This window comes from Cetorhinus maximus, chromosome 29 (genome assembly GCF_964194155.1).
Source record: "Cetorhinus maximus chromosome 29, sCetMax3.hap1.1, whole genome shotgun sequence".
NCBI classification, from domain to species: Eukaryota; Metazoa; Chordata; class Chondrichthyes; order Lamniformes; family Cetorhinidae; genus Cetorhinus; species Cetorhinus maximus.
This window is the reverse complement of record NC_135907.1, coordinates 24706026-24733514: the sequence shown is the minus strand read 5'-3', so window position 1 is coordinate 24733514 and position 27489 is coordinate 24706026. Positions and strand designations below refer to the sequence as shown.

The 27489-nt window shown below is 43.5% G+C and overlaps 1 protein-coding gene across 1 annotated transcript; it reads right to left on the bottom strand.

Annotated features, from left to right (window-relative positions):
• Positions 1-10008: 10008 nt before the first annotated feature.
• LOC144669525 (uncharacterized) lies at positions 10009-26512 on the bottom strand. The gene is made up of 8 exons (XM_078531994.1): positions 26466-26512; positions 23828-23857; positions 18065-18346; positions 14367-14474; positions 13576-13606; positions 12627-12667; positions 11918-11955; positions 10009-11046 (listed from the first exon to the last, which is right to left on the bottom strand). Exons 1-8 carry the CDS (start codon positions 26494-26496, stop codon positions 10915-10917), a joined length of 693 nt encoding a protein of 230 aa, XP_078388120.1. The 5' UTR covers positions 26497-26512; the 3' UTR covers positions 10009-10914.
• Positions 26513-27489: the final 977 nt, after the last annotated feature.

Genomic DNA, 27489 nt, shown 5'->3' with positions numbered 1-27489 from the left:
TGTGTGGGATGAGAGAGTGTGTCTGTGTGTGGGAGTGAGAGAGTGTGTCTGTGTGTGGAGTGAGAGAGTGTGTCTGTGTGTGGGATGAGAGAGTGTGTGTGTGTGTGGGAGTGAGAGAGTGTGTGTGTGGGAGTGAGAGAGTGTGTCTGTGTGTGGGAGTGAGAGAGTGTGTCTGTGTGTGGGAGTGAGAGAGTGTGTCTGTGTGTGGGAGTGAGAGAATGTGTCTGTAAGCGTGTGTGTGGGAGTGAGAGTGAGTGACTGGGTGTGTGTGGGGGTGGGGTAGTGAGTGTGAATGACTAAGTGTGTGGGGGGAGTGAGTGAGTGAGGGTGAGCGTGAGAGACTGACAGTGAATGCGAGAGACCGAGTAGTGTGTCATGGTGAGTGTGACTCTGCCTTACTCCCAGTCTCAGGTTTCTCACTCATTCTCACCACCACACACCAACACATACACACACAGGCACTCCCAGGGGGTGAGGGTTAGTGAGCGAGCACCATGAGACTGGGAATGAGCCAGACACACACACACACACACACACACACTGACCCTCACACTCTGGTCATTTTTATTAATTACTCTTTTTCAACTTAACAATTTATTGCTATGACATTGTTTTATATTTGCTCAGCAATTGTTTCTTTCCTTAAAACCTCAACATTTTTTTTTGAAATCCAGTTTGTTATTGTGCCAAACCTTATCTTTCGGAAATCTGCTCACCCGCAGTGAGAAAATATGCAAATATGGAACTTAAAAAAAAAAGGTTGCACAAGCCTGGGCTAGAGGTTCCAAAAAGAGTAAAAAGACAGAACTAAAGGCTCTGTGTCTGAATGCACGTAACATTCATAACAAAACAGATGGATTGACAATATAAATAGAAACAAACATATATGATCTGATAGCCATTACAGAGACTTGGCTGTGGGATGACAAAGCCTGGGACCTGAATATTCAAGGGTACGTGATATTTCAGAAGGACAGGAAGCTAGGAAAAGGTGGAGGGGTAGGTCTATTAATTAATGATGACATCTGTACAATACAGAGAGAGATGATCTTAGTTCTGGACATCAAGATGTGGAATAAGTTTGGGTAGTGATGAGAGATAGTAAAGGTAAGAAGTCACTTGTAGGATTGGTTTATAGGCCCCTTAACAGTAACTACATTTTAGGATGGGGTATAGAAGAAGATGTAATGGGGGCTTGTGAGAAAAGTACGGTGATGATCGGGGGTGATTTTAATCTACATATAGATTGGACAAATTAGATTGGCAAAGGGAGCCTGAACAATGAGTTCATAGGGTCCTTTTGGGACAGGTCCTTAGAGCAGCTAACCAGAGAGCCTAATCGGAAGATGTTCCCTGGACCTTTCTGTTTTCATTACACACTGGACACACTGACCCAAACACAACACACACTGGACACACTAACCCAATCACAGCACACATTGGATACACTGACCCAAACACAACACACACTGGACACACTGACCCAAACACAACACACACTGGACACACTAACCCAAACACAGCACACATTGGATACACTGACCCAAACAACACACACTGGGCACTGATCCAAACACAACACACACTTGTCATGAAGTTATTAATGTAGATTATATTTTGGAAAATATTTTTCTTTTAAAATAGAGGTTTAGTCAGTGGGTGTGTCTTAATTGGATTAAAGTCAGATAGTCAGGGTGCTTTGATGTGTACTAGTTTTGATATATAAGAGAGATAGTGTCTGTGGATACGGGGTAGATCATTTAGGACTGAGATGAGGAGAAATTTCTTCACCCAGAGAGTGGTGAACCTGTGGAATTCGCCACCACAGAAAGTAGTTGAGGCCAAAACATTGTATGTTTTCAAGGAGTTAGACATAGCTCTTGGGGTGAAAGGGATCAAAGGATATGGGGAGAAAGCGGGAGCAGGCTTTTGAGTTGGATGATCAGCCATGATCATAATGAATGGCAGAGCAGGCTCGAAGGGCTGAATGGTCTACACCTGCTCCTAGTTTCTATGTTTCTATTTGCATTTTTTGAATAGAGCATTCAAGAAGTCGGGAGAAAACTGATGCCTCTCTAGCAGCAAGTCTTAGCAATTGCCAAAGCCATCTTGCTGTCTCACCACTTCTAAAATACCTCACCAACTCCTGAATTCAAAGTGCCTCTCGTACTCGTAAGCTTAAGATTCACCAATTCCTAACCAATCAAGGAATTAGAATTAGAATTTATCCCAATGTGTTTATATTACTAATAAATTTGGTACTATGAAAGGGGTTTTATTTTTAGAGAGGTTTAGTTCAGAGGTTAATGATACAATGAGAATTAACATTCAATGGGGCTGGTAGGTATAACTTCAGTAGTTTTCGGATATACAGGGCAGAGGCAATGTAAGATCAAAAGGCAGCTGTAAGCCTCCAACTGGCTCCACAGGAATCAGTGACAAGAACCTCATTTTGAATTTGTGAGGTGAAAATGCTTTGCCTGGTGTCTGGTTAAGTCTATGGGTTGCTGTTGCCTAATGGAGATTAGTTTGTGAATTTGTTAAAAGTTATGTTAGTAGTAATTTGAAGCCATGTATATATATATATATATTTTAACCTGTGTAAAATTAATAAAATGTTTCATTTAGTTTAATGTAAAGCCTCGCGAACTGGTGGTCTGATTCCTGAATTTAGAGTCACAAACATAACACTTAAAATTATAGGTTATGACAGTTGTTTTAACTTTCCCTCTGGGATTTTTAAATAACTCCGTTTTACCAATTGCATTGGTCATAACACTTGGGGGCTGTGCTGGGATAAATTGTATTTCTGATTCCTCGATTGGTTAGGGATTGGTGAAACTTGAGATAACGAGTATGACAGGCACTTTGAATTCAGGAGTTGGTGAGGTATTTTAGAAGTGGTGAGACTGCGAGATGGCTTTGGCAATTGCCAAGACTTGTCTGGGAATAGAAGAGATAACTCAGGTTGGGTTGGAGAGAATAACCATAAGAAAGTTAACAGAGTTGGCAGATAAGTTAAAATTGGGGTTACCCGAGGGGGCTAGGAAATCAGATATAGTTAAACATATAGCACAGCATCTACAGTTGGAAGTGAAACCTGACACTAGCGAGTCACAGCTGGAGGTTGCAAGACTTCAGTTGCAAATGAAGAAGCTTGAATTTGAACAAGCGAGGAAATTAGAAATTGTGAAGGTGAAGAAGGAGGAAAGAGAAAGAGAATTTCAACTGAAAATGTTGGAAGTTAGAAAAAGATGTCAGTAGGTGAGGAAGGATTTATCTCTAGAGTATAACCCAGTGGGGATATGTTTAAATTTGTACAAGCTCTTCCAGAGTTTGAGGAAACAGATATTGAAGAATTCTTTATTTCATTTGAGAAGCTAGCTAAACAGATGAAATGGCCACAGGAAAACTGGTCATTATTATTACAGTCTAAGTTGTTAGGTAGGGCACTTGAGGTATATGCTTCACTTTCAGAAGAAATGTCGGTGAATTATGGTGTGGTGATAAAAGCTATTCTGAGTGCATATGAGTTGATTCCTGAAGCATACAGGCAGAAATATAGGAATATGAGAAAACAGTCTGGACAAACTTGTATTGAGTCTGAAAGAGTAAAACAAAGTAATTTTGGCTGGTGGATACAGGCGTTAAAAATAGAGACAACCTATGCAGCTCTTAGGGATTTTTTTGGAAGAAATTCAAAGATTCAGTAGTGAGCACCCATGTGGAGGTACAGAGGGTTGGTTCTGTAAGACCAGGCAGCAGAGATAGCTGGCGATTATGAATTAGTTCATAGAGCTAAACCTTTTTTTCTGTTACCCTTTCAAATTGGAAAAGGGTAAAAAGTGGGAAGGCGAAAGGAAGGTGGGTAGTCAGGGAAGAGAAAGAGTAGCTGGAAGTTCCCAGGAAGTTTTTTCTCAGAATTAAAATGAAGGTGCTGAAGGTAGAAGTGACATTCGAAAATTGAGGTGTTTTCATTGTAATAAAGTGGGGCACACAAAATCAGTGTGTTGGGAGATTGCAGGAAAAACTTGTGGGAATTGTAGGGGTACAGAAAAGCTCTGGAAGTAAAAGTACTGTGGGTTCTGAGGTTCGGACAGAGGAGAAACCAATGGTTTGTGTACAGGTGAAACAGGGAGAATCAGTGAAAAGTAAAGAGGTGGGATGGTGTTCACAGTTTACTCAAGAGAATTCTGAGGAGCAGGTCGCAGAAATGTTTAAAGACTTTGTATGTGAAGGGAAAATCTTTCCATGTGTACAGGGTGGAGTGGGTAAAGATGTTAAAATTTTAAGAGACACAGGGGCTAGTCAATCCTTAATGTTGTGGGATAATAATATTTGTTGTTCAGAGCGAGTGTTTTGTTCAGAGTGAGTGTTGCAGGAGAAGGTAATAATAATTGGGGTTCATGGAGATGCTAAATGTATTCCGTTGTGGAAGGTAAATTTAAAGAGCAGATGGAAGCCGAGTGAAGTTATAATTGGAGTGGTGGAAAAATTGCCCATTGCAGGGGTTCAATTTATTCTGGGTAATGATATAGCTGGATCACAAATATGGGTGATGTCTGTGGTAGTTGAATAGCCTGTAGAAGTGTTTTCAACAGAAGTGCTACAGAAGGAACATCCTGGATTGCTTCCTGATTGTTTTATAATGAGATCAAAGGCCCATAGGGAAGAACAGAATAAACAAGATAAGTAGGCAGTTCAAAGGCAAGAAGAAGGTGTCGAAATCCAATTAGCTGGCACTGTGTTCGATAACATTGTTCAGGAGGAAGGAATGCAGGACAGTTCAATTGAAGTGTTCAAAGGGGTTAATGGAGTTACAGAAAAATGATTTGCAATTAAAACAGTTATATCAGAAACCAAAGCAAAATGTATTCCAGTATGTTGTTATCTTTGGCAAGGTATTTTAATGAGACAATGGAAGTCGGTTTACGTCTCAACAAATGAAAGCTGGAGAGAGGTGCATCAGGTTGTTATCCTATTAGAGGTAGGATTCTCTAATGAGATTCTGAGGATTGCTCATGAAATTCCAATGGGGGCACATTTAGGAACTAGGAAAACACAGGAAAAGATACAGAGGTATTTTGTTTGGCCAGGATTGCGTAAGGATGTAGTCAAATTCTGTAGAACCTGTCATATATGTCAAATAACAGGAAAACCACAAGCAGTGATTAAGCCAGTGCCTTTGATCTCAATAACAGCATTTGAAGAACCTTTTACTAGGGTCATGATTGATCGTGTACAACACGTCCCTCAGACTAAAAGTGGAAATCAGTATTTATTGACAATAATGGATGTGTCTACCAGGTTTCCTGAAGCAATGCCTTTAAGAAATATTACAACGAAGAAGATTGTGGAGGAGATAATTAAATTTTTACAAGCTTTAGTTTACCTAAGGAAATACAGTCAGATCAGGGGTCAAATTTCATGTCACAGCTGTTTAATGAAGTAATGAATAGTTTGGGGACAAAACAGATTAAGTCAATAGCTTATCATCCGGAGTCACATGATTATGCACAGGATTGGGATACAGGAATTCCATTCCTGTTATTTGTTATTAGAGACGCTCCTAATGCATCTGCTGGTTTTAGCCCTTTTGAACTAGTTTATGGTCATGAGGTAAGGGGACCACTGAAATTGATTCATGACAAGTTGGTGGGTCAAAATTCAGAAACTACTCTCCTGGATTACGTATCAAACTTCGGGGAAAGATTGAACAGAGAGTGTGAGTTGACTATGGAACATTTAAAGATATCACAGCAAGTGATGAAAATGAAAGCAGATAAGAAGGCTAAAATTTGCAGTTTTGTTTCTGGAGAGAAAGTACTAGTTTTGTTACCAGTATTAGGGGATTCATTAAATGCAAGATTTAGTGGGCCTTACAGGGTTGAAAAGAAATTGAGTGAAGTAAATTATTTAATAAGTACTCCAGTTAAAAGAAAAAAGCAGAGGGTGTGTCATGTAAGTATGTTTAAAAAGTACTTTGACGGGGAGAGGAACAAAAAGAGGTGTCAATGATAATGGATAATGAGAAAGAGGTAGAAGTGCGGGACTCTGAAATTGATTTTCCTCCAATCAAATTGGACAATGAGGGGGTGCTTGAAAATTTAAATGAAATATTGAGTTAGCTTCCAAGCAAGTGTCAAAACGATTTGCAAAAGCTATTGCAGTCACACAAACCTATTTGTGGAAATAAGTTGGGAAAGACACATTTAGCTTTACATGATGTATGTATAAAAATATCATCTTCGATAAGGCAACAACCTTATAGATTAAATCTGGCAAAGTTATCACAATTACAAAAAGAAATTGATTCCGTGTTTCAAAATGATATAATTGAATCCAGTTGCAGTAACTGGATTTCGCCTATTGTACAGGTGCCAAAACCAGATGGAACACACAGACTGGGCAGAATTTTACAGCCCCGTTTCGGTTGGGACGAGGCTGTAAAGTGTGGCGAGACATTCTAAACCTCATTGGCTTCGGCGAGAACGTAAAATCCCACTGCTGTAAAATTTCACCCACTGTGTGTGGACTATCGAAAGGTGAATGCAGTGACAAAAGTGGATTCATATCCCATACTAAGGTTGGAGGATTGTATTGAGAAAGTGGGACAATCAAAATTTATCACAAAGATTGACTCGTTAAAAGGATATTGACAGGTACCATTGTCAGAGAGGGCAAAGGAGATATCAGCTTTCGTAATGCCAAATGGACTATATCAGTTTAAAGTCATACCATTAGGTATGAAGAATGCACCTGCGACATTTCAATGACTGACAGACAAATTAATGCAGGTCTAAGCAATTGTGCGGTTTATTTTGATGATCCAATTGTTTTCAGTCAGATGTGGGAGGAGCATTTACAGCATCTGGAAGAATTATTTACTCGAGTGCAAGAAGCTAATTTGGTGATGAACTTGGCTAAAAGTGAACTTGCAAAAGCGCAAGTTACATACCTAGGCCATACCACGGACAAGGCAAGATGGCTCTGAGAGATGCAAAAGTCAAGGCTATCGTGAATTTCCCAGCACCTACAACAAATTGATAAGTTTTGAGATCTCTGGGCATGAGTGGGTTTTACTGGAAATTTGTACCAAATTTTAGCCAAGTGGTTGCTCCACTGACTGAACTATTAATAAGAACAAGAAGTTTCAATGGACACTGGAGTGTCAGAAGTCATTCGATAGTTTAAAAACTGTATTAACTACGACACTGGTTTTGGCAGTACCCAATTATGCCAAGCAACTCAAGTTGTCCGTTGAGGCAAGTGATATAGGCACTGGGGCTATATTGTTACAAGAAGATGAACTGGAATTGAAAAACCAATAGCGTATTTTTCACGGAAGCTGAATGTAGAACAGAGAAGATATTCAACGATCAAAAAAGAGACTGGGTTCGGTGTTAGGATTGCAGCATTTTGAAATTTATGTTTACAAACAATTCATCAGAAACAATCGTTTATACAGACCATAATTCTTTGAAGTTTCTGGACAAGTTTCGAGACAAAAGTGCAAGGCTTTTCAGATGAAGTTTGTTATTACAACCATTTAATCTACGTATTATACATATTGCTGGAAGAGAAAGATGCATTATCAAGAGTTTGAAGCTTAAAGGAAATAGGGGCATTTAAAAAAAAACCTGGACACTGAACTGGAGTGATTTCTGTTGATACCAAGGACTTGTTTATATATATAGTTTTGTTAATGCATGCATCTGGTAATGTAATAGTGTAATAAGTATAAGAGATAGTGTGAGATGGGTTATTAAAATGAAGCCGTCTTTTACAATTATGATGGTTCATTTTCTGCTAAGGCAGGGATATCATGAAGCTATTAATGTAGATAATATTTTGGAAAATATTTTTCTTTTAAAATAGAGGTTTAGTCTGTGGGTGTGTCTTAATTGGATTAAAGCCAGCTAGTCTGGGTGCTCTGATGTGTACTAGGTTTAATATGTAAGCGAGATAGCATTCATTTGCATTTTTTGAATAGAGCATTCAAGAAGTGGGGTGAAAACTGATGCCTTTCCAGCAGCTACCAAGCCATATGTTTATATTGCTAATAAAGTTGGTACTATGAAAGGGGTTTTATTGTTAGAAAGGTTTAGTTCAGAGGTTGTTGATACAATGAAAATTAACATTCAATGAGGCTGGTAGGTATAACTTCAGTAGTTTTCGGGTATACAGGGCAGAGGCAATGTAAGGTCAAAAGGCAGCTGTAAGCCTCCAACTGGCTCCATAGGAACCAGTGACAAGAACCACATTTTGAATTTGTGAGGTGAAAATGCTTTGCCTGGTGTTTGGTTAAGTCTATGGGTTGCTGTTACCTTAATGGAGATTAGTTTGTGAATTTGTTAAAAGTTATGATAGTAATTTGAAGCCATGTCTATATATATATATATTTTTAACCTGCGCAAAATTAATAAAATGTTTCATTTAGTTTAATGTAAAGCCTCAAGATCTGGTGGTCTGTTTCCTGAATTTAGAGTCACAAACATAACACCTAAAATTATAGGTTAGAACCATAGAACCATAGAACACTACAGCACAGAAAAACAGGCCATTCGGCCCTTCTAGCCTGTGCCAAAATATTATTCTGCTAGTCCCATTGACCTGCAACTAGTCCATAACCCTCCAGACCTCTCCTATCCATGTACCTATCCAATTTATTCTTAAAACTTAAGAGTGAGCCCGCATTTACCACATCAGATGGCAGCTCGTTCCACACTCTCACCACTCTCTGAGTGAAGAAGTTCCCCCTAATGTTCCCCCTAAACCTTTCCCCTTTCACCCTAAAGCCATGTCCTCTCGTGTTTATCTCTCCTAATCTAAGTGGAAAGAGCCTACTCACATTTATTCTGTCTATACCCCTCATAATTTTGTAAACTTCTATCAAATCTCCCCTCATTCTTCTACGCTCCAAGGAACAAAGTCCTAGCCTGTTTAATATATCTCTGTAACTCAACTCCTGAAGACCCGGCAACATCCTAGTAAATCTTCTCTGCACTCTTTCAATCTTACTGATATCCTTCCTGTAGTTAGGCGACCAGAACTGCACACAATACTCCAAAGTTGGCCTCACCAATGTTATGACAGTTGTTTAAACTTTCCCTCTGGGATTTTTAAATAACTCAGCTTTACCAATTGTATCAGACATAACACACTGAACACACTGACCCAAACACAACACACACTGGACACACTGACCCAAACACAACACACACTGGACACTGACAAAACGCAACACACACTGGACACACTGACCCAAACACAACACACACTGGACACACTGACCCAAACACAACACACACTGGACACACTGACCCAAACACAACACACACTGGACACTGACCAAACGCAACACACACTGGACACATTGACCCAAACAAACCACACTGCACACTGATCCAAACACAGAACACAATGGACACACTGACTGAAACACAACATATACTGGACACACTGACACCAACACAGCACACACTGACCTAAACAATACACACTGGACACTAATCCAAATACAGCACATACTGGACACACTGACCCAAGCAACACATACTGGACACATTGACCCAAACACAACACACACTGAACACACTGACCCAAACACAACACACACTGAACACACTGACCCAAACACAATGCACAAGGGACACACTGACCCAAACACAACATTCACTGGGCACACTGACCCAAACACAACGCACAAGGGACACACTGACCCAAACACAACGCACAAGGGACACACTGACCCAGACACAACACACACTGAACACACTGACCCAAACACAACACACACTGAACACACTGACCCAAACACAACACACACTGGACACACTGAAACACAACACACTGGACACTGACACAAACACAGACGCACTGAGTGCAAACTGGACACACTGTAGCAAATACAGCACACACTAGGCACACAATTAGACACATGCTCCAGGGAGCATCTTCTGCTTTGTCATTTTACTGCTTTCTGGACTCAACAATGAGTTGAAAATGTCCTTTCTTTTGACATCTTCCCCTAGAGTCAGTCTGTATCTTGTCCTCATGTTTTTGCTTTCAGTTGACCTTTATTCTGCTATTCACACCTACTCTGGACAAATCCTTTCTTTCCTTAAAACTATTATTACTACTCCCTTTGCTTTTAGTTCCATGGCATCTCTGTCATTTAATCTTTGGGTGCACTGACCCAAACACAACTCACGCAGGGGACAAATTTCTGTTTTTAATCTTGACCTGTTTATGAAAATTTAAATTAAAAAAAATAGAATTTAGAGTTGCTTTTTCTCCTTTCTTCCTCCCAAAGCCTCTTTTCATCAATTATTTAACTGAATAATCATTCACTGCCTTGTTTAATATGATGGATTTATTTTCTTATATAGTTATTCCTATTTGCTAGCCATATGCTCAACAGATGCCAGTTCACATAATCCAGCGCTAACTCACACTGGCTTCTCCGTACTATCTAAACTCAACATCAAATATCAAAGTACTTCAAATGTCTTCTTCCTGTTCCATGTATGTTAAACCCCCTAAACAACACATGTCAGATCCAAATTTCAATGGAATGAACTGTAATGAAATGAAACTTTTTTTTACTTTTGACTGACTCAGTCTCTCTCAGTTTTGCTGTTGTTATTTGTCAGGTGATCTGGGTTTTGCTGCTATGGGTCCACAGGAAGAGGGTAAATGCTGCAACTCTCATGGAGCATCTTTCTCACACAGAATTAATGAACAAATTCCCAAGAAATTTACAATCCGAGGCTGAAGCAAAATATTAGGAAAATATTAGTGCGGCAGCTACAAACAGAATGGGAGCTGGAGCTCCACATGGAAGACAGCTGGTTCAGAGATTTGGTGGGACCATCCTTAAGTCAGTCTGCACCCAGTTTGCAGGTCCTTGACTTAAGCCTGTATCACAGAGTAAAGTCCTTCCTCCTTTGTGTCTGGCAGCTCCACTCTGTACAAAGCTGTTGCATAGAGATTGGCATATGTGTTAACAGGGGAACTGCCTTGCTCATCATGGTGATCACTTTCCTGAAAACAAGAAAACATTGTTATCCCAGCTGTACTAACGCCTGTGGTGATGCCCAGGATTCAGCGATATCTATTGGGTATGAAACTAATTAAGGGACAGGAAGCGGAGAGTAGTTCCTGAGGGGCACAGTTGGCTGGATGGTCTGTGTGGATCAGCAGCATAGGGTTCAATCTCCGTTCTGGCCGGGTTGGATTCAGGACCTGCCTCCTTGCCCTACCCATGGTGGAGGTTGTGGGTTAGACCCGCCTCTGGGTAAAGAACTGAAGAAGTAGTAATGACCTCTAGTTAACCAATGCCATATGCTATAGCTGGCTGCACTACCTGTTTAAAGAGAGAGAAGACAAAAGGTGTACACACAGACACACACACAGACACACACTTCCCCTGTCTCTCTCACATACAAAGACTTTGAGATTTATCAGAAACTAACAGTCCTGAACTTGGCTACAGCAGCAGACTTTCTGGAACTTTTCAAAGCACTGCAGGTTAGATTCTAAGTCTTGTGACAGCCATAATCTTTTTCAAATTGCTGATCTTTTTTGATACTGGATAAAAAGACCTCAGTAAGGTCCTTACCAAATACAAAATAGTTTGGTTACAAAATCCTGCTGCTCTGTAAGGAAATGCTTATTAGAGTAACCAACTGATCAGGTGAAACTCTGCTGTTAAGTCTTATATATATTATTATTAGGAGCAGCAATGTGAAGTGAGGGATAGTGGGGGAGTGGTGTGCTTATCTGCGGGTGAAAGCCTGCACTGCTTCAGACACAACCTAATGATCAGTTACAGAGTGAATGATTAATTGGACAAGAGATGCCCAGGGCTGCACTGGTTACTGTGTGTTCAGGAGCAATGAGAGTGAGAACATACTTGTGGAGTTATGCGGTGTGGAAGCCTCAGTAAGTCATCTGAAAAACAAAAAAAATCCAGCTTTAGAACATGGACTATTCGTAAAGAATATGAAGAATAAATCAATGCTCGATTTACTTGTGAATTTTCAAATGGCCAACACTTATTCTCTGTAAAAATATCTGGAAAGACACTCAAATGATTTTTCACGGTGAGTGGGTGGAATTTTCCTAGCCCAGAGACAGGGAGCAGGGGAATTCAGATGGTTCCACATCAAGACAGCTCCCTGATGATGTTCCACCTCCGGGCGAGTTTCCCAGGGCAGGACTGCCATCGGAATCGGCAACCCACTCCACAGAGGCAGGCGGCCAATTAGTCCAATTAGTGCCCCACTTTGGGGTAATTTTCAGAACCCACTGGCATTGTGGTATTGGTCACACTGCCCTCTGAGCCCCGCACCATCAGGACCTCCGGTTAATGCCCCAGTGAAGGAGCCACAAGGATCAAAAGGCAACAGCCTGAGCTACAATTTATCCTGTGCAGGGTATCCTCTCTCCTCCATTTTAAAATTCTCTGCTGGTGTCACAGGACACCTCCATTTTGGGGCATCCTCGGGGTCCTCTTTTTGCCTCAGTAAAGGGGCTTCCAGCGGTCCAGAGTGTGGGCAGGCCTCCCACACCACTCATTATTATCCAATAACAGAACCACAACACTACAATACCAGACTTACAGATTGTGATGGAGTTGGACCATTCTTCGTTCTCGTTTGCTCTGAAAACCAAAGAGAAACTTTGATGTACAAACATTTATTGCTGAGAACTTCCCCCTACCCCAAGCAATGATTTGTACTTTGTCCCATTTTTACTCCTCTCCTCAAAGTGGCACTGGATTTTGGCAGAGATGGTGGCATGGTGGTAATGTCACTGGACTAGTAGTCCTGAGGCCCAGGCTAATATCTGGGGACATGGGTGGAATTTAAATTCAATTAATAAACCTGGAATGTGAAGCTAGTCTCAGTCATGGTGACCATGGCATCTCTCACTGATTGTCGTAAAAACCCATCTGGTTTTGGAAGAAAACCTGCTGTCCTTACCTGGTCTGGCCTACATGTGACTCCAGACCCACAGCAATGTGGTTTACTCTTAGTTGCCCTCTGAAGTGTTCAGTTCAAGGGCAATTAGGGGTGGGCACAAATACTTTGCTAGTGACACGCACATTCCATGAAAGAATAAAGGAAAACATTCAGTTCCTGCTGCTGGGGCCTGGGCTCATCATTCTTCATTATCACTGAGTCAAGACTCAGGAATTCCCAACCAGATCTCAGTCAGATTGACAGTCAGGATTCTACAACTGGCCTGAGCACTGGTGGTGGAGGGAGGAGAACCCTCAGCCAAAGCTCACTCTCTATTATCACCACTCTGCATCTAGCAATGACTGACTGCTGGAGAAAAACAGGGTCAGGGTGAGATGTGGTGCCCCTGTGAGTCAAATAGCTGTCAAAACTCACATGCAAAGAATCACTAATTGACAAGAGGTCTGGTACTCCTAGGACCTCACAAACACCAGCATGGAGCAGTTTGTCAATTGGCCTTTTTCTGTGTAGGATATTCTATTTAAGACAGAAACAAAGTCACACTGATGGAACAAAAGGGGGAAAATGGGAAGGATTTCAATCTTACCGTTCTTCTCCCTGCCTTTTAATAACTCTTGCTAAATAGAGAAAAAGAGAGGGAAAGGGTATCAGACCTGAGGGCACTGCGTAACAGTACATACATGAATCAAACAGGTTCTGCATGGCCTCCCTTTACTTTTCATTCAAGTCAGTTGGACCATTTTGCAACTAATTCATGTATTTGGAGTATAATCAGCATCAGGTGCAGTCCCTGGGTTACAGCCCAACGAGCTTATATTGTCTTATAGATCATTTTCTGTATCTTCCACCCCACTGACTGGTTCCACTGCAGCCAACAGGTACTCAGCTCTGCCCCAGTCTAAGCGCACACAGTGATCACTGGGACTTGCTAAGTTATTTGTCATGAGAAAATTATCCAAGTAAAGCCACATCTGGTCTTCTCTGAATTCCATCACCCAAAATAAAGACAAGAGGCCGCCACATGTCGGACACATGATTTGAAAAGTCTGCAGGAAGAGTGTTTACCCCCTGTCCAAGAGGGGATACAATTTACAGGAGAAAATGTCAAAATATTGGAAGAAAGTTGCTGATTCAGCGGCAAGAGTATTACCACTGAGTCAGCTGATGTTTGCTGACAGAGGGAAACAGCAAATGTCAGTCTGTGGAGCAGAAGGTGTGAGAAGATTAAAGGGGAGAAGATGCATTGAGGAGCTGTGAAGGTCATGCTGAGTGAGTGTGATCTGAATCAGAACAGCTGATTGGACAATTCCCATGTGGCACTGTGTACTGCCTATTCTAAATGTTTAGATCTCCCAAACAGATGGATTTTCCACTCACCTTTTTTGGTGAAACAGAAGTATAAACTGAAGCCCAGAATGAAGAGAATCGAAAGGATGACAAAGCAGATCCCCATTATGGCCAGGGCACTGTACCTGGAGTGAGCATCTAGGCCGAAGGCAATAACAAACAGGTTCAACATGAGACTGACGAACTCCACTGCCCCTCAGATAGATATTTATGACATAATATGAGTGTACCTTGGCCTTTGAAAGAAATCCTTGGTCATATACATCTATCCATGTAAGTATTGAGAAACAATGGTTGAAGCCAGTGGAATTAAATGGGAGGATGTATTAATGGGCAGGGGTGTATATAAGGCGAGGGGTTATATGGGAGAAGTGTATAAATAAGGAGGGATCATAAGAAATAGGGGCAGGACCATGCCATTCGGCCCATCAAGCTTGCTCTGCTATTCAATAAGATCATGTCTGATCTGGTTGTGGCCTTAACTCCACTTTCCTGCCTGCTCTCCCTTGTCAATCAAACATCTGTCTAACTCAGCCTTGAATATATTCAGTGACCCAACCTCCACTGCTCTCTATGGAAGAGAATTCCAAAGACTAACGACCCTCGGAGAGAAGAAATTCCCCCTCATCTCCTTCTTAAATGGATGAGCCCTTATTTTTAAACTGTGCCCCCCTAGTTCTAGATTCCTCCATAAGGGAAAACATCCTCCCAGCATCCACCCTGTCAAGGCCCCTCGGAATCTTGTATGTTTCAAAAAGATTGTTTCTCAGTCTTCTAAACTCCAATAAGATGGAGATAAGGGGGAAATTTCTTCTCTCAGAGGGTCATTAATCTTTGGAATTGTCTTCCCCAGAGAGCAGTGGATACTGTGTCATTGAATATATTCAAGGCTGAGTTAGACAGATTTTTGATTGACAAGAGAGTCAAAGGTTGTGGGGGACAGACAGGAAAATGGAGTTAAGGGCACAATCAGATCAGACATGACCTTAACGAGTGGTGGAGCAGGCTTGATGGGCTGCATAACCTACACTTGCTTCTATTTCCTATGATCTAATGATCTTGCTCATTTATTTCTATTTACCATATCCGTTCAGTATTCATAAAGAGCCTTTAATTCTGTCTTTTGACCATTTTTCCCCACTCTTGACCCTATTTGCTGGTGCACCCTTATGTTTGTACACTCTGTCCCTTCCTGTCACACTCTGGTTATGATTACCCACATCACTATCCTGTACTATTACGTTGCCTCTCATGTGAACTCTCTCCCCCAACTATTTAGTTTAAAGTCCTCTGTCTACAGCCCTAGTTATACCATTCACCCAGACACTGGTCCCAGCATGGTTCAGGTGAAGACCATCCCCATGGTACAGCTCCCCATTTCCCCAATACAGGTGCCAGTGCCCCATGAATTGAAACCCATTTCTCCCACATCAACCTGTGAGCCACACATTCAACTCTTTAATCTTATTCACCCTATGACAATTTGTTTGTGACACAGGTAGTGATCCAGAAATGATTATCTTTATGATTCTGCTTTTTAATTTAGTCCCTAGTTGCTCATACTCCCTCAACAGAATCTCTTTCTTAGTCCCACCCATGTCATTGGTATCTATGTGGACCGTGCCAACCCCTCCCAGTCCAACTTCCTCTCCAGTCTGAGCAGGGGTCCCGAAGCCTGGCATCAGGCAGGCAACACAGGCTTTGGGATTCAAGCCACTAGCTGCAGAGAATAGTATATATCCCCCTAACTGTGCTGTCCCTGACAACAACTACATTCCTTTTTATTCCCCCAGCTTGAATGGCTCCCTCCACCATGGTGCTGCGGTCAGTTTGTTCATCTTTCCTATAGTCTCTCCTCTCGTCCATACAAATTGCAAGAACCTCGAACCTGTTGGACAATTGCAAAGTCCAAGGCTGTACCATTGCTACCTACTGCATACCCCACACCCTCTTCACTCATGGTCACACCCTCCTGGTGTATAAATGAGGGAGTATAAATTGGAGAAGGTGTATAAATGGAGGGGCTGTGTAAATGGGGAAGGGTGTATAAATGGAGGGGCTGTGTAAATGGGGAGGGGTGTATAAATGGAGGGGCTGTGTAAATGGGGAGGGGTGTATAAATGGAGGGGCTGTGTAAATGGGGAGGGGTGTATAAATGGAGGGGCTGTGTAAATGGGGAAGGGTGTATAAATGGAGGGGCTGTGTAAATGGGGAGGGGTGTATAAATGGAGGGGCTGTGTAAATGGGGAGGGGTGTATAAATGGAGGGGCTGTGTAAATGGGGAGGGGTGTATAAATGGAAGGGCTGTGTAAATGGGGAGGGGTGTATAAATGGAGGGGCTGTGTAAATGGGGAGGGGTGTATAAATGGAAGGGCTGTGTAAATGGGGAGGGGTGTATAAATGGAGGGGCTGTGTAAATGGGGAGGGGTGTATAAATGGAGGGGCTGTGTAAATGGGGAAGGGTGTATAAATGGAGGGGCTGTGTAAATGGGGAAGGGTGTATAAATGGAGGGGCTGTGTAAATGGGGAGGGGTGTATAAATGGAGGGGCTGTGTAAATGGGGAAGGGTGTATAAATGGAGGGGCTGTGTAAATGGGGAGGGGTGTATAAATGGAGGGGCTGTGTAAATGGGGAGGGGTGTATAAATGGAGGGGCTGTGTAAATGGGGAAGGGTGTATAAATGGAGGGGCTGTGTAAATGGGGAGGGGTGTATAAATGGAGGGGCTGTGTAAATGGGGAGGGGTGTATAAATGGAGGGGCTGTGTAAATGGGGAGGGGTGTATAAATGGAGGGGCTGTGTAAATGGGGAAGGGTGTATAAATGGAGGGGCTGTGTAAATGGGGAGGGGTGTATAAACGCAGGGAGATTTATAAATAGGGGAGTTGTTTAAATTGGGAGAGGAGGGGTGTATATTAGGCAACTGATCTGATATCACCCTGTCAAAATTATCCCTATACTAAGTGAAATGAGTTTAAACCTCTGACACAAACTGTCCAAATTTCATCTGAAATGTTAATTCCGTTTCTCTCTCCACAGGCGCTTCCAGACTTGCTGAGTGCTTCCAGCATTTTCTGTTTTTTTACAGCAGACCTTGTACCTGACTAGAATAGAATAGAAGCATAGAATCGTTATAGCACAGAAGAAGGCCATTCAGCCCATCATGTCCATGCTGGCTCTTCTAAGAGCAATTCACCCAGTCTAATCCCCTTCCCCAGCAGTTGAAGCATAGCCCTGGAGGTTGCGGGACTTTGGGTGAATATGAGTTGAGGGTTTCTGTCTCTACTACCCTTTCAGGCATCGAGGTCCAGACCCCTACCACCCTCTGGGTAAAAATAATTTTCTTCATCCCCTCTCTAATCCTTTCACCAATCACTTTAAATCTATGTCCCCTAGTCATTGATCTGTCTGCTAAGGGAGATAGGTCCTTCCCATCCGCTCTATCCAGGCCCCTCACAGCCTTGTACACCTCAATCAAATCTCTCCTCAGCTTTCCACGTTCCAAATAAAACAACCCCAGCCTATCCAATCTTTCCTCACAGCTGCAGCTTTCCAGTCCTCACAACATACTCGTAAATCTCCTCTGTACCCTCTCTGGTGCAATGATAATGATGTAATAACAGTAAAATAATCATCACCAATTGCTTCAGAATTAGGTGCAAGTTAGTGAGATTTATGGACAGAAGGTCAGTGTCATATCACTGATTTCCACTCTGTGTCCAATATCTCACCTTTCAGCTGGACGTACACAAGCAATGACTTGCTCTGTCCAGACATTCCATTAGTCTCATTTATCTTGTTTTCACAGCTGTACTTTCCCTGATCTGATGCAGTCACTCCTCCAATCTTCAAAATCCCGTATGTTCCTTCTCCTTTGATGACTTTGAGAAGTTCTCCATCTTTGTAAAAACTATAGTTGCTGCCTCTCTTTGGAGGAATGCAGGAGAACAAAATGTCATCTCCTTCGGTGCAATTAACACACGATGAGAAAATGCGAGGTTTTCGTGGACTTGCTGTAGTGAACAGGAAACCAGTTAATTCAAATCTTAAACATTGGACTAAATAAAACATTCACAAATAACAAATAACACTTTGGACATTGGGAGATTTGACTTAGCTGTAATAACAGAGTGTTCAGGGCTGTCAGGGCACCCTGGAGCCTCCTGGTTCACGCAAAGTGCAGTATAACTGCAGTCTGTCAGAACCAAACCTGTCATGACACACAAAGCGCTCAGCCTGATCCACTGACCGGGGCCAGACATGGAATGATTGAGTGCAATAGGGGAGGGTACAAGGGGGCTAGTTGGGGGGAGGCGAGTGTTAGGTAGGGGGAGGGTGAGGAGAGGGAGGGCAGGGTAGGGAAGGGAAGGTTAGGTTAGGGTAGGTTAGGGGAGAGGAAGGTTCCTGTTCTAATGAAAGGTCATTGACCTGAAACATTAACTCTGTTTCTCTCTCCGCATGTGTGGCCAGACTTGCTGATTATTTCCAATATTTTCTGTTTTTTGCAAATAAAAATTCATATTGCCAGCGGCATTTTCCTCTGGTAAGTGAGGGCAGTGATTTTGAATTGACTGCAACATGAAGGAACTTAATGAGGATAGGGGATGTAAAACAGTTCACGGAGGAGAATGTTATCAGCGAGTGGGTTAAAATGTCGGCGGTGGATTTCAGATGAACTTTGAACATTTGATGGAGTTTGAAAGCGAATGTACAGGAAAAGGTTTCAGCAGCGGGTTACAGTCGAATTAAGTGGAGATGAACAATGTTTTATGATTGGAAATAGGCGGTTTTGATGAAAATTTCTGGGGATTAAGGCCCAATGTAGGATCAAACAGGCAACTTCATTCAGTTTCAACCTGAGACGCTTACCCAGGCGGAGATGCAATTGGAGACGAGTGGGTAGAAATTGGTCTTGAGGGATGGCATGAAGGGTGATATTGGCAGGACCTGGCATTTAACTCCATTCACTTCAATGGAACTGAATTTTGGGCGCTGTGTATAACGGGCAGTGGATCAGTGTATAACGGGCAGTGGATCTGTGTATAACGGGCAGTGGATCTGTGTATAGTGGGCAGTGGATCTGTGTATAGTGGGCAGTGGATCTGTGTATAGTGGGCAGTGGATCTGTGTATAATGGGCAGTGGATCTGTGTATAACGGGCAGTGGATCTGTGTATAGTGGGCAGTGGATCTGAGTATAGTGGGCAGTGGATCTGTGTATATTGGGCAGTGGATCTGTGTATAGTGGGCAGTGGATCTGTGTATAGTGGGCAGTGGATCTGTGTATAATGGGCAGTGGATCTGTGTATAATGGGCAGTGGATCTGTGTATAGTGGGCAGTGGATCTGTGTATAACGGGCAGTGGATCTGTGTGTAATGGGCAGTGGATCTGTGTATAGTGGGCAGTGGATCTGTGTATAACGGGCAGTGGATCTGTGTATAATGGGCAGTGGATCTGTGTATAATGGGCAGTGGATCTGTGTATAATGGGCAGTGGATCTGTGTGTAACGGGCAGTGGATCAGTGTATAACGGACAGTGGATCTGTGTATAACGGGCAGTGGATCTGTGTATAGTGGGCAGCGGATCTGTGTATAACGGGCAGCGGATCTGTGTATAACGGGCAGTGGATCTGTGTATAGTGGGCAGCGGATCTGTGTATAACGGGCAGTGGATCTGTGTATATTGGGCAGTGGATCTGTGTATAGTGGGCAGTGGATCTGTGTATAGTGGGCAGTGGATCTGTGTATAATGGGCAGTGGATCTGTGTATAATGGGCAGTGGATCTGTGTATAATGGGCAGTGGATCTGTGTATAACGGGCAGTGGATCTGTGTATAACGGGCAGTGGATCTGTGTATAACGGGCAGTGGATCTGTGTATAACGGACAGTGGATCTGTGTATAATGGGCAGTGGATCTGTGTATAATGGGCAGTGGATCTGTGTATAATGGACAGTGGATCTGTGTATAGTGGGCAGTGGATCTGTGTATAACGGGCAGTGGATCTGTGTATAGTGGGCAGTGGATCTGTGTATAACGGGCAGTGGATCTGTGTATAGTGGGCAGTGGATCTGTGTATAACAGGCAGTGGATCTGTGTATAACGGGCAGTGGATCTGTGTATAATGGGCAGTGGATCTGTGTATAATGGGCAGTGGATCTGTGTATAACGGGCAGTGGATCTGTGTATAGTGGGCAGTGGATCTGTGTATAATGGGCAGTGGATCTGTGTATAATGGGCAGTGGATCTGTGTATAGTGGGCAGTGGATCTGTGTATAACGGGCAGTGGATCTGTGTATAGTGGGCAGTGGATCTGTGTATAGTGGGCAGTGGATCTGTGTATAACGGGCAGTGGATCTGTGTGTAATGGGCAGTGGATCTGTGTATAATGGGCAGTGGATCTGTGTATAGTGGGCAGTGGATCTGGCACTGCTTTCTTTGAGCCACCAGGGTGGAATCTCCCTCGCTTTAAAAACAAACACTGGTGAGGATCATTTTCAGGTCCCAACTCGTCACTGCACCAGCCGACGTGATCGTAATTGGCCGCCTCCCTGTCCACCATCCAGTGAAGAATGGAAGTATAGGAGGATTTTCTCCACCCTCCCCCACCCATTCCCCTACCAGCCACCTCAGCAGAGTCCACAATCTTCCCAAACTGGGCGCTTACATATTTAAATCTGCATTGGGAAGATTGGCTGGAGGTGGGAACTCATGAGGGGCACTGACCTGATGCCCCCACTTCAAAGCCGACTCAGTGAGACCGGGAAGATTCTGCCCAAATTTCTACCTCCGAGGATCCTACCCTACTGCACATCTTCACTTTGCGCCAAGAGAGAAGTGTTACCCAGAGCTGGTTCCCTGTGAAAGCCCATAGTATACCTGCATTCCAGGAGCAGCTGTCTCTGCAGTAACACAGCTGGGAGGTTCCGTGCTGTAAATTCTGTGCAGTAACCCAGTATAACCTCAGCCTTATTGAGAGGAGCATAATGTTCCCTCCTCTTTGTAACAAACCCTAAGAGAGTTTTGGCGACCATGAACTTCCATTGGTCCAAGATTCTGTCTGGCAAAATACTCCAGTGATTAGCAGTTCCCTTCTGCTGCCCTACTCCTACTGCCTGTCATCAGGCATATTGGAACCACAGAACCATAGAAAAGTTACGGCACAGAAAGAGGCCATTCATCCATCTACATCCACAAAAACATCCATAGACCATTACCCTTTGTTTCCTGTCACCGAGCCAATTTTGGATGCAACTTGCCAACTTCCCCTCTATCCCATGGGATTTCACTTTTCTGACCAGTCTGCCATGTGGACCTTGCCAAATGCCTTACTGAAATCCACGTAGACAACATCTACTACACTACCCTCATCAATCCTCCTTGTTACTTCCTCAATAAAGTTAGTAAGATACGATCTTCCTCTAACAAAACCATGCTGACTATCTCTGATCAATCTGTGCCTTTCTAAGTGACGGTTTATCCTGTCTCTTGGGATTGTTTTCAATAATTTGCCCACTACCGAAGTCAGACTGACCGGCTTATAATTTTCTGGCCTATCACTCGCATCCTTTTCAAATAATGGTACAACATTTGCTGACTTCCAATCCCCTGGTACCTCGCCTGTATCTAGTGAGGATTGGAAAATGATCCTCAGAGCATCTGTTATTTCCTCCCTGGCTTCCTTTAACAGCCTGGGATACAATCCATCCGGCCCTGGTGATTTATCCACCTTCAAGGATGCCAGTCCCTCCAGTACTTCCTCTCTCACTATGCTTATTGTATCCAAAACTTCACACTCTTTAACTAGATTGTCTGCATCGTCCCTCTCCTTAGTGAAATCAGAGACAAAGTACTCATTGAGAACCCTGCCCACATCTTCTGCATCAATGCACAACTTACATCTCTGAGAGGCCCTACTCTTTCCTTAGTTATTCTCTTGCTTTTAATGTACTGGTAAAACATCTTTGGGTTTTCTTTGATTTTACCTGCGAATATTTTTTCATATCCTCTCTTTGCTTTCCTAATTTTCCAGTTTACTTTACCGTGTACTTTCTATGCTTCTCTAACCTTTCTACAGTATTAACCTTTTTGTGACTGCCATAAGCTTTCTTTTTCTGTTTTATCTTACCCTATATTCTTCTTCATAACCAGGAGGTTCTAGATTTGGCAGTACCACCCTTTTTCTTTGCGGGGACATATAAAAATAGGAACTAGGAGCAGGAGTAGGTCATTCGGCCCTTCGAGCTGCTCCAAATTCAATATGATCATGGCTGATCCTCTATCTCAATGCCGTACTCCCACTCTCTCCCCATACCCCTTGTCACCTTGAGTCCAGAAATCTATCTATTTCCTTCTTAAATATATTCAGTGACTTGGCCTCCACAGCCTCTGTGGTAGAGAATTCAACAGGTTCATCACCCTCTGAGTGAAGCAGTCTCTCCTCACCTCAGTCCTAAATGGTCTACCCTGTAACTTAGACTGTGACCCCTTGTTCTAGACCTCCCAGCCAGAGGAAACATCATCCCTGCATCCAGCCTGTCCATCCATGGCAGAATTTTATATGTTTCAATGAGATCTCCTCTCATTTTACTAAACTCCAGTGAATACAAACCTAGCCGACCCAATCTCTCCTCATACAACAATCCTGCCATCCCAGGAATCAGTCTGGTGAACCTTCGCTGCACTCCCTCTATGGCAAGTATATCCTTTCTTAGGTAAGGAGACCAAAACTGCACACAATACTCCAGGTGTGGTCTCACCAAGGGCCTGTACAGCTGCAGTAAATCATCCTTGCTCCTGTATTCAAGTCCTCTCGCAATGAAGGCCAATATACCATTTACCTCCTTAACTGCTTGCTGCACCTGCATGCTTGCTTTCAGTGATTGGTGTACAAGGACACCCAGGTCCCTTTGTACATCAACATTTCCCAATCTATCACTATTTAAATAATGCTCTGCCATTCTGTTTTTCCTACCGAAGTGGATAACTTCACACTTAACCATGTTATACTGCATCTGCCATGTATTTACCCACTCACTCAATCTGTCTAAATTGCCCAGAAGTCTCTTAACACCCTCCTCATCGCTCACATTCCCACCAAGCTTCGTGTCATCGGCAAACTTGGAAATATCACATTTGGTTCCCTCATCCAAATCATTGACATATATTGTGAATAGCTGCGGCCCAGGCACTTAACCTCTCTTCTTTATACTGCTGAAGCACAGATAAGCATTCCCAGGCTGGTGATCAACCTGTTTGACACATTATGAGCGCGCCTTCTCTGGCTACCAAGTCCTGACTGAACCTGGAGCTCTGACCCAGAGGTAAGGATGCTACCTCTGCACCACAAGGCCTCCCAATGTCCCCTACTAACGTGTACACCTTCTAGGAGGCCAGGGGGACAGAATATTCCTGTTGGTCAGTTTGGACTTCGCTCTTTCCATACTCAAACTACTTTCAATTGGATTAATTAACAATCTGATTAATAACACTAACCTGCTACAGACCAATTTCCAATAACTTGAACTGTAACAGAGAAAAAGTGCATGATTAATACAATTAATTATCGCTATAAAAATCCAACCAAATAGATCAGCTCTTTATCAGAGGATTACTCTGGAAAGTTTATTGTGCTTGTTCATTAAAATGGTTAGAAACCCAATCCCTGCTGAACATTTAGATCTCCAGGGGTGTTATGGCACAGCCGATGGTAAATGCTGAGTTGTTCAAATCCCAAAGGGAAACTTGAAACAACTGCCACAACTTGTTCTGCAATTTGTATAAACTTTGAGATGCCCTGTGGTAATAAGACCACCAAATCTTATAGGTTTTTACAAAACTAGAGTAATCATTTACTAACAGAGGAAATGACTTTAAATACATACATAGATCGACAAATTGCTACAATGATAATTTCTAAATCCTGTAATCAATGTAACTCCCAGTTACAATTTCGTCAAGGCAACAGTAAGACACATCGATTTTAAAAGACCCAGGCAAAGAAACATGACCCTGAACAAGTCGAATTCCAAGTGAGTTTTCTTAACTTCAGTCCTTTGAAGGCAGCAGCCTGAGGCATTGATGCTGAAGGCTTTTCATACTTGTAAGATCTTAAAAATGCTTTGCCTTACACACAGCCCTTGCTTCTTCTTTATACATATCTTTCTCTTTGAATGCAAATACCCACTGTTTCACTATAGGCTGAATATTCTGGCTGGGGGGTTGGAGCGGGAGCGGGCATGGGCGGGCGCAGACCCGATCGCTGCCCGCGATCAGGTCCGTGCCACCATTTTACGCCGCCCAACGTGAATCGCGGCTCCTGAGGACAGCGGGAGTGGGCAGGCAGCAGCGGGACTGCAATGACCACCGGGTCCAATGGTGACCCGGCTGCCTGGTTTAAAACATTGCTGCAGTCTTTCCAAGGCCAGTGGAAGGGCTCCCCAGATCACTGCTGGTGAGCAGGTCAGGCAGGAGGGTAGGGCAAGGGGGCACTGTGCCCCCCCTCATTTTTCCGATGATTGTCTTGCTGCCCTCCTTGAGGAGGTGGCAGCACCATGGGAGGTCCTGGTTCCCCAGGATGGGAGGAGGAGGCCCCTCCCCACATGACCACACGTGCCTGGGAGGAGGTGGCGGGGGTGGTGAGCTCCCGCAATGTGGTGCGGAGCACCTGGATCCAGTGTCGCAAGCGTTTCAACGACCTGTTGCGTTCGGGAAGGGTGAGCACCATGTTGGCATTGGTCACTTAACCCAGCAGGTAGGCTTCCCCCCCACCACCCAGTCTGAGTGTAGAGACTGCACTGAATCATTGATGGCCTGTGTCCTTCACTAGGTTGGCCAGCAGATATTGCCCATGCCGAGGTCACCCTGAGAGGGTGGTGAAGAGATGGGTTCTGCACCCGCAGCATGTGGCACACTGAGACCCACATAACTGTTTTGGGGGCAACCTGGAGGAGTTGCACCCAGGCGCAGTGCTGGAACTCCAGGACATGTCAAAGTCAGGGTGATGAGATGCTCTCGCAGCATTAAATTCTACCAGTAATCTTCGGGAAAAATAAGCAAACCGTTTCTAAACTTCACCTGACTGGGTGACACGTTTCACCAGCAACACCACCTCCACCCACCCCTTTGAAAACAATCTAGTCTGCTTTATTTCAAAATGTTCCCTTGGCACCTGTGTTCCTAAACGTCCCCCATGTTTATCAAATTAACATTTCAAACCTAACCTCTCTTCTTAGGTCAAAGCACCCAGATTATCCGCCTCTAATTCAATTAAGCCTCAAAGACCCACAGAGACACATCCCATTATTACTCTACTTTCTAATAAATAGCAATAACATTTTGAGAATTATTATATCTTCTTGACAGGGGATCTCATTTGAACTTTGTGCGACTGCGTGGGGTTTCTGCGGTGTAACCGAGTTTTGCTGGAGGATTCTGGTGCAGAGCGGAGCCCAGCTGTTCTCCTTTCTGCTGTTTCAGGAGCTCTGACCATGGAGAGGCTACTGTGTTTCAGTTCCGCTTTGCTGTTATGCCAATCTGGGTGTAATCCGGGTGTTATGTCAGTGCAGGACCATCCACCCGGGAGGCAGTGGGGACCGATCGCGATCTCATGATGTGAGGTTGGGCCGAATCTCATTGGGGTGGGTGGATAATATGGTTGGAATAAAGTGCTAATTCCCACTTGTCGGTCGTAACTTCGACGGAAGAGCCGCGGAAACTCCAGGAAAAGCGGCGTAAACGGTGAACCTGGTGGGGGAAACTTCCTCCAGTAATTTAAACATCTAAATACTTGACAATGGACACAAATGGAACCATTCTCCTTCCTGTCAACAACTGCAGGAGTGAACGCACATACACCCTTCCATGTATTTGAAACATACATTTTGTGGTTTATTTTTGACCCATTCCTGTAGACTTTCGGTTGCTAACTCCCCATTGTTAAATCCAGCCCATGTGTCAGTGCAGATGCTCCAGTGTTCAGTGCCAGGGGCTCGTGATTTCACCCAGAACTGGATCACTTGGTCACATTGCTGCACCCCACTTTCAGCCAGCACTGGACACCTGTCCACAACCTTTGGATCATTGCTTCCCTGTAAGTGAACCCATGCAGAACAGTAGGAGCTAGAGTACTCACCCACCAAAAGAAGGAATTGCAGAATCATCATGAAAAATTGAACAGAAAGATTTCGGCTCAGGAACTATCATCAGGAGGAAGTAATTCAAATGCAGAAGTTGTACATGGGGAAACATTGGCTTGCATTACAAACACCCCAGCGAATGATTTTCAACACAAGGCATTGGTGAGACCACACCTGGAGTACTGTGCACAGTTTTGGTCCCCTTACTTGAGGAAGGATGTAGTTGCATTGGAGGCGGTTCAGATGAAGTTCACTAGATTGATTCCAGAGATGCGGGGCTTGTCTTATGAGGAGAGATTGAGCAGTTTAGGCCTATACTCACTAGAGCTTAGAAGGATGAGAGGGGATCTAAATGAGGTATATAAGATGCTAAAGGGGATAGACAAAGTAGACATGGAGCGGGTGGTTCCCCTTGTGGGGCATTCTAGAATGAGAGGCCATAGTTTTAGGCTAAGGGGTGGTAGATTTAAATCAGAGATGAGGAGAAATTACTTTTCTCAAAGGATCGTGAACCTGTGGAATTCACTACCTCGGAGTGCAGTGGATGCCGGGACGCTGAATAAATTTAAGGAGGAGATAGACAGATTTTTAATTAGTAATGGGGTGAAAGGTTATGGGGAGAGGGTGGGAAATTGGAGTTGAGGCTGAGATGAGATCAGCCATGATCGTATTGAATGGCGGGGCAGGCTCGAGGGGCTGAATTGCCTACTCCTGCTCCTAGTTCTTATGTTCTTACGTTCCTAACATGCTCCCTTTTTACCTTCCTCCCCTAATGACAGTGGCAAAAGGTGGGCTCAGTCCTGCAGATAACATGCTCCAGTGTCTTAGCAACTCATCATGATGGGTCAGGACAGTGGGAGTAGCTCCATCCTCTTCCAATAGTGCTGGACATCTATTACGTCCGCCCCAATAGACAGCTACCACCTCTGGCTATGTAGACAAAGCAGTGGCCATTTCTTTTTTACTCATTCACAGGGTGTGGGCTTCACTGGCTGGTCCAGCATTTATTGCCCATCCCTA

Excerpts from the sequence above, each read along its gene's own strand:
- LOC144669525 (XM_078531994.1), bottom strand. The coding sequence starts at position 26,496 with ATGATGATTCTGCAATTCCTTCTTTTGGTGG. Across the intron at positions 23,858-26,465 it reads GCAATTCCTTCTTTTGGTGG|TTCAAGTTATTGGAAATTGG; the intron begins GTGAGTACTCTA and ends TCTCTGTTACAG. Across the intron at positions 18,347-23,827 it reads TGGAAATTGGTCTGTAGCAG|CAAGTCCACGAAAACCTCGC; the intron begins GTTAGTGTTATT and ends TGTTCACTACAG.